At 35.0% G+C, this 7150-nt stretch overlaps 1 protein-coding gene across 1 annotated transcript; it reads left to right on the top strand.

The window, feature by feature from the left end:
- Positions 1-3853: 3853 nt before the first annotated feature.
- GJE1 (gap junction protein epsilon 1) lies at positions 3854-6134 on the top strand. The gene is given in 3 exon segments (XM_047769320.1): positions 3854-3892; positions 4901-5086; positions 5739-6134. Coding segments are annotated over 3 exon segments (621 nt in total).
- The last annotated feature ends 1016 nt before the right edge of the window (positions 6135-7150 follow it).

Raw genomic sequence — 7150 nt, 5'->3', positions numbered from 1 at the left:
TGTGCCTTAGTCATTCTAAGCATTCCAGCCAATGCCTGCCAACTATCAGACATGTGAGTGAAGTCATTCTAGATGATCCTCTTAGCAGCTATTCTTCCAACTGACCACACATGCATGTGAGAACCCAACAGAGGTCAACTAAGCCAGCCCAGACCAGGAGAAATATCACCTAGACCATAAGCTAAATAAATGCTTGCTATTTGGCTGTTAATTTGAGAGCGGCTTGCTATGAAAAAATTCTTAACTGATAAAGGTATTAATACCAAAGGTCTGAAGCTACTATAACAACAACATGGCATCATCTTTAGGACCAGGCAGGAGGGTGAAGGTAGAAAAGTAATAAGAAACTATTACCAAAGGCAGGGAAAGCAATGAGAAACTATTCATGAAAGCTGGAAAGGCAATGAGGGAACTACTATAGCAGGCTGGAAATATGGTAACCCTTATTATATAGGAATAAAACAAATTGGCACAACAGTCACCTGAAATAACTTGAAATATAAAAAATGTATTAATTAAATTTTGGACTTGTTTAGGGAATAATCCAAAGGGAATATTAAAAGTAACAGTTGGTATTCCTGGCCATCTTTGATAGTGTATGAGAAGAGAGGGATTATCTAGTGAAGGAGTCTATAGAGATGAGTTTGCATGGAAAGTTTAGAGAAAATATAGAGGAATCAGGACTTGATACACTGGAATTCTTTTTTTTTTTTTATTTCTAGTAGTGTTGGCCAGTAAAACTTTCCCATGTAAAACAAGGCTTTGGGAGTTCCCATTGTGGCACAATGGAAAAGAATATGACTAGTATCCAGGAGGATGCAGGTTTGATCCCTAGCCTCACTCAGTGGGTCAGAGATCTGGCATTGCCATGAACTGTGCTGTAGGTCACAGATGCATCTCAGATCCCATGTTGCCATGGCTGTTGTGTATGTTGGCAGCTGCAGCTCCAATTCAGCCCTTAGCCTGGGAACTTCCATGTGCCACAGGTACAACCTTAAAAAGCAATAAAATAAAATAAAGTATATATTTATAGATATATATGTATATGCACAACACATCTGAAAAAAATGTGGGTATGACTTTTTCAAATTAATTGCATTGTATCTGACATACAGAAAACTCAAAAAATGATTGAGTTGTACTAGAAAAAGAACAACTAATTTCAGTTAAAACGTATGGATAATGCTCACTGTAAAAAAAGACTTTTTTATGATTTTCTTCTAACAAGAAGCTGTTTGAGGAAGTTAATCAGCTTCAAATACAGTCATTTTTTAAATGAAAAGGGGATGATGTTTTCAGCCAAGAACACAGAGCATGGATCCACAATCCAAGGACAAAAATGGATCAGGAACCACTTCCCTTAAGTAGTAGAGTACAGAATATGAGGATCAGCTTTCAAGGAATAGTACTTTGCCTTAATTAAGGATGTTCTCTGACTCCAGAGTAGGAGGAACTGGCAATATTTCCCCTCCAAGATTTCAAATCTGCTATGGACCAGTGGCAGTGATGTGCCTCTTGTTGGAGTGGAAGCCTCTATTGTAATCATCCTATCCCTTTTGTTTCATTAGGTTCTAGATTACCAAGAGGTCACCTCTGAGCCACATCCAGATTTGTACATGACACAAATCACAAAACTCTGGACTTGAATTTTAATGATATAATTACATGAGTTTTGGTATCTCGGGATGAAGGGGAGAAGTATGGGAGGAAAATGAATATATGTGATTGTAGGGCATGTTGTGGTAGAATATAAAGTTGGCTACAAACGCTTTCTGTTTCTGTAACAACAGCTATGCAATACGAGTTTTGCAGATCCATCAAGATGTAGAATTTATTTCTTGAATCTGGTTTGGGACTGTCATTTACCCTGCTTAATGTAACATTAGCAAACATGAAGCAGAGGTCTAAACAATACCTGCATATTGGGAACTCCTCCTTTTGCTACTTTTAGAAAATTGCAACTGTTAACATGTAAGAAAGCCCAGGTTGTCACCCTAATTAATAGCCCTACCTATGTCATCCATGTGAAGCCAACCTCACCATCTTACCTAGTGAGTTTACACTTAGAAGATAAAACTGGGCATACATCATTTATTTCTCAGCATTTTCCACTTGGGAGCAAGTTGCCCACAGAAATCAGTAGTTCTATTCTGCTCTTCTCATTCATAAATCTTATACAGGCAAAGGGAACTCCCTGCAGGAGAGTCAGCTATGATAGAGCATTGACATGGCCACACCTCTAGCTGTCTGAAAGTCACACTTCCCAAAGAGATAGGCCATGTCCCTCTTCCAAACAAATCTTTATGGTAATTAGAGTCTAATAAAGGTGACATTTTGGTCCCCATATGCCTTATTCCTTTGTCTTATGACTGAGTTGGACCATAACCCATAGGGAGAAGACTAGTATTATTTATTTGGCCTCTCATAGATCCCAACAATGAAAATGATGCTGCATTTCCTCTTCTTACACATGAAATTAAGGTTCAAGCCAATTTTATTCATTTCTGGAAAAAAAAAAACAGGAAGAAATTCGATATTTTTTAACATGTCTGACACTAGTATTCATTTACCTAAACAAAAATACTTATTACTGTACAATGGTAGAAGTCAAAGCAGGATTTCTCTCATGCAAATGATTGTTTTAGCTTTTGGATACCCCTTTGAAGGGATCAACACAAAGGAAATTCTGTTCTGGGATTCTGTTTCAGAGAAAAGGAGCATATACACAAATTTCTCTTACCCAACAGTTTTGAGGGGTGAGTACATTGCCTGTTTTTATTTTTTTCCTATCCAGTAAGACAGTCTGACAGCATGGCCACTGCCCCTTGCTCATAGATTATAATTACGTGTCTGATGCAGTCACTTCATTTGTTGGGGAGGGCAATGAAGTTGTTTGGAGTTACGGCAGAGATCCCAGACAAAACCAAGAAGAGAAAGGCAGGAGAAGAAAGCAGGTTTGATCCCCCATTGGCTGTATGACATTATAGGAATCTGCAACATAGCAAGCAGATCTATCAGTTAGAAAGCAGCCACTTGTCAGCCTTGGTCCCTGCTCATCCCCAGAACAATGTCTAGCAAATAGTGTACCTACTGAAGGACAAAAGAAAGGGAGGGTGGGATTGTTCACATCATTTATGCTAGATCGTGGTCTTGGTTAGCAATATCCTATTTTTTTCCCTAAAAATAGAGATCAAACTGCAATTTTTCCATCTCTCTGGTAACCATTCAGCAAAAAGACAAATACAGCAACACATCAGCAATATTCAATGGCATGACAGTTATCATAGTCCCCATCACAATTTCTTAAACTTCCTAGAAATCAGTTTTATTCCATGGAAGTAAATAGGAAAGAATCAGGACTATTTCCCATGTACTTATCTTTTCAGACATACCTAAAAAGAAGCCAAAATAATAATAATAGATCACTTGACTTTCTGGGGAAAACGCTGAGCCACTGGTTTACATACATACAATTCTCAGGTAATTGAGAGGCACTGAGGGTCGGAGCCCTTGCCAGCCTGGGCTCCTGCTTTGCTGGCACTCCTGTCTGGCAGGCTGGCTATGCTGACAATGTAAGTCAAGGGATTATTAGATTGACCACGTGCCATAGTCTTTTGTTTCTTTGTTTTTGTTTTATTTTGGGAGGATGAGAGGAAAATTGACTGGGGCCCCAGAGATCTATGTTTAAAAAAAAAAAAGCAGAAAAGGAGGAGGGGAGAGAAATGTGCAGTGATAAGTGCTTTCTGCTGTAAAAGTCATGGCCAAAAGTAAGAGTTTGATTCTGGCAGAAGGAAACTGGCAACGTGGGTCAAGGATTAACCAATAGGGATGCCAGGATAATATCTCCTGAGACATGTCTCTAACTTACATCAAAAACTTCTATGAAGGATGTGTAAGTATTATTCCAAGAGCAACAACAATTGTATGAGTCCAAACTGTGTATTTGCATGAGTGCTGCTGAGGAAGGTCCTCTACATACATGGATAATAATATAAATATCAACCATATACTTTAAAATATTCTGAATTTAAAACTGTAACTAGAAAAAGTCAAGACGTAACTTTAGCTGTTGGTGCTTTAAAAGCAAGTCACTCTCTCAATTTGATAACTGAGAAGTAGAAAATAAGCTTTAATTACAACTAAATAAATATATGGCTAATAAGATAGTGTGTATATGAATGGGTTTAATATTGGAGTTGTTATCCAATTTTTTTAAAGGCACTAGATATACTAATATTATTTTGATTTTATTGAAAAAGTTTTACAGGGATATTCATTGAATGCAAAGCTTTTTACACATTTCCGAAACTACTTATTTGATTAGCAACAAATTCCTATTTGTTGCACTTCATATTTTCAGAGAGAAAAGGGTGAAATCTCATAATGCAGGATTTGAATTGAGCTTGATGATCTTTTAAGGTTCTACATTGCTTCAAAACTTCATGAATCTTAAAAAAATTTTTAATGTGATAGTGAAAACATTCTTTAAAATGTCCTCCTTTAAAAATATTAGGTTTAAACTCTAGCTTGATCATTTATTTACTAGCAGTGATTTGGGCAAATTACTTCATTTCTCTCCAAATCTTAGTTTTCTTATCTATAAACTGTGCATAATAATGCTTACGTCCATGACTGTTGTTAGGGATTTAAAGGTAAGTGGGAAAATACACAAAATGCCACATAAGTGTTAGATAAATTGCAACCATTTTTCACCTATATATAACTTAAGTAAGTAAGATTGCTTGGAGTTTTTGAGAAACCAGCAGAATATATTTTTTAATGGTTTGACTTCAAAGTTTTCCAATCAAAAAAAAAAGTTCTCCTTTAATGTTTGTTTTCAAGGGTTTTTTTGTTTTGTTTTTTGTTTTGTTTTTTGTTTTTTTCCCTAAAACGATAACAGATGAGGCCTCCCACTGTGATTGGTCAGTTCCACACCCTTTTCTTTGGATCAGTCCGAATGTTCTTCCTTGGAGTGTTAGGCTTTGCAGTCTATGGCAATGAGGCTTTGCACTTCAGTTGTGATCCAGACAAGAGAGAAATTAACCTCTTCTGTTACAATCAGTTCAAGCCAATCACTCCACAATAAGTTTTTCTGTGTGCACAAGTGTAAACCTTACTCTACAGCAGATAAAATTTTTTCTCTGTAAATGTAACATAATGTCATAATAAGAGGAAGACTATCCTGTCAGGTGTTACTTCTAGAATGATTAGGTTTTTTTAATTAACTGTATTTCAGGTAAATTAATTTGAGTTGGTCAAGAGTTTCTTTCAAGTCCAGCATTCTCTTCTCTGTTGAAGTTAGAATTATACTCCAGGCTACATGATGGAGGATAATGTGAGAAAAAGAATGTATATATATGTATGACTGGGTCACTTTACAGCAGAAGTTGACAGAAAATTGTAAATCAACTACAATAAAAAAATAAATAAAAAGAATTATACTCCAGGCTTGCAATTAGAAAATGGAAATTGGGTAACTACTAAAATAAAGTACTTCATCATTATTTGTAAGCAATGACAGTAAAATATGATGATTTTTTGTAATTAAATATGCAATTTTTATGGGTAATTAAATATGATCACCATTACTACATTTATCATATTACTTTTATTGCTCATAAGACTTACAAAACTTTGACTTTTTAGGTTAGCCTCCCTTGAGAGTCAGTAAATTTTTTAGTGTATTTTTTTCATTACATGCTGATTGATTTGACTAAGATATTTCTGACATACTTTAGGTGTTCTGGGCATTACAACTAGTGATTGTCCTGGTTCCTGGAGCTATTTTCCATCTTTATGCTGCATGTAAAAGTATCAATCAAGAATGCATTCTTCAAAAGCCTATCTACACTGTGATTTATATCCTCTCTGTTTTATTAAGAATTAGTCTAGAAGTGGTAGCATTTTGGCTTCAGATTCACCTCTTTGGTTTCCAAGTAAAACCTCTCTACTTGTGTGATGCTGTGTCTCTTGGGAAAAAATTTACTATTATAAAATGCATGGTGCCAGAACACTTTGAGAAGACTATTTTTCTCATTGCAATGTATACATTTACTGTAATTACGATAGTATTATGTGTTGCTGAGATTTTCGAGATCATATTAAGAAGATATTGCTTTCTAATTAGGCAGTGACGAAAAGGTTGACTACTCACTGCCATGCCACAGTTATTTATCAATCATTTTTATCTAGTTTTATCTTATTCACTGAGTATCTCAATTTCAAACATAAATAACTGTTCTTTAAACTTACCTCAGTGTGTCTGAAATTTATGTCTAATAGAAAATACTAAGTTCTTAGGAAGGGATTCTTGATCGAACATTTCATTCCATTTTAATTTTGTCACACATTAGGAAATATACATGGAACTAACATTAACTCATTTTTAAGTAATACTTTTACAGAGTTCTTTCAAATACATCTTAATGGGTCACAGTATTTTATGGCCAGAGAAACATTTATTAACTTTTTTACACAAAGTAGGAAAATGAGCCTCAGGGAGGCTAAAATCATGCAATCTGACTAGGATTCAGCTTCCTAACTACAAAGCCATTTCCCTTCCCCCTGAATGATGCAGCATAAACTTTGAGGATGTAATCATTGTGGCATTAACGTAAAATATAACTAATTTAAGTACAAAAGTTGTCAATTCATTATTAAAAGAGTCATACTATAGTTTGATCACTAACTCGGGGAAATGGTGCCCTTATATTTTTAATATTATACTCATACTGTTTTCTTGAAATTTTTAATATTAAATGATGTGGTAATGTGGCCACCAAATAAATAAAAAAATGCTATGGAAAATATTGCTCATGGTTTCCTTGTTTCTTGTTGGAGAGAAAAAGATCCTCTGTGCCCATAGATATCCTATAGCTATTGTTTCTATATCCATGATTATTGAAATAGAAATGTATATTTATACTGTTAGATTTCCTAAATAGCTGTGAAATTATTTCAAAGGCAGTTTAATTATATTAATTCAATGTGTTTCTTTTTATCTGCCTATCTAATCCATAATCATGTCAATTTGACATCATTTAAAAACTTTATATATGACTGCCTTATACTTTATATATGACTGCTTTATTAGGAAAACAAGTATAGTCAGTCAAAACTAAGGTTTTAAATTTTTTCTTAAGCATTCAGT

Source organism: Phacochoerus africanus, chromosome 2 (genome assembly GCF_016906955.1).
Source record: "Phacochoerus africanus isolate WHEZ1 chromosome 2, ROS_Pafr_v1, whole genome shotgun sequence".
Classification (NCBI taxonomy): Eukaryota; Metazoa; Chordata; class Mammalia; order Artiodactyla; family Suidae; genus Phacochoerus; species Phacochoerus africanus.
Note: the sequence above shows the minus strand (reverse complement) of the source record. Positions and strands in the feature narration are given on the sequence as shown.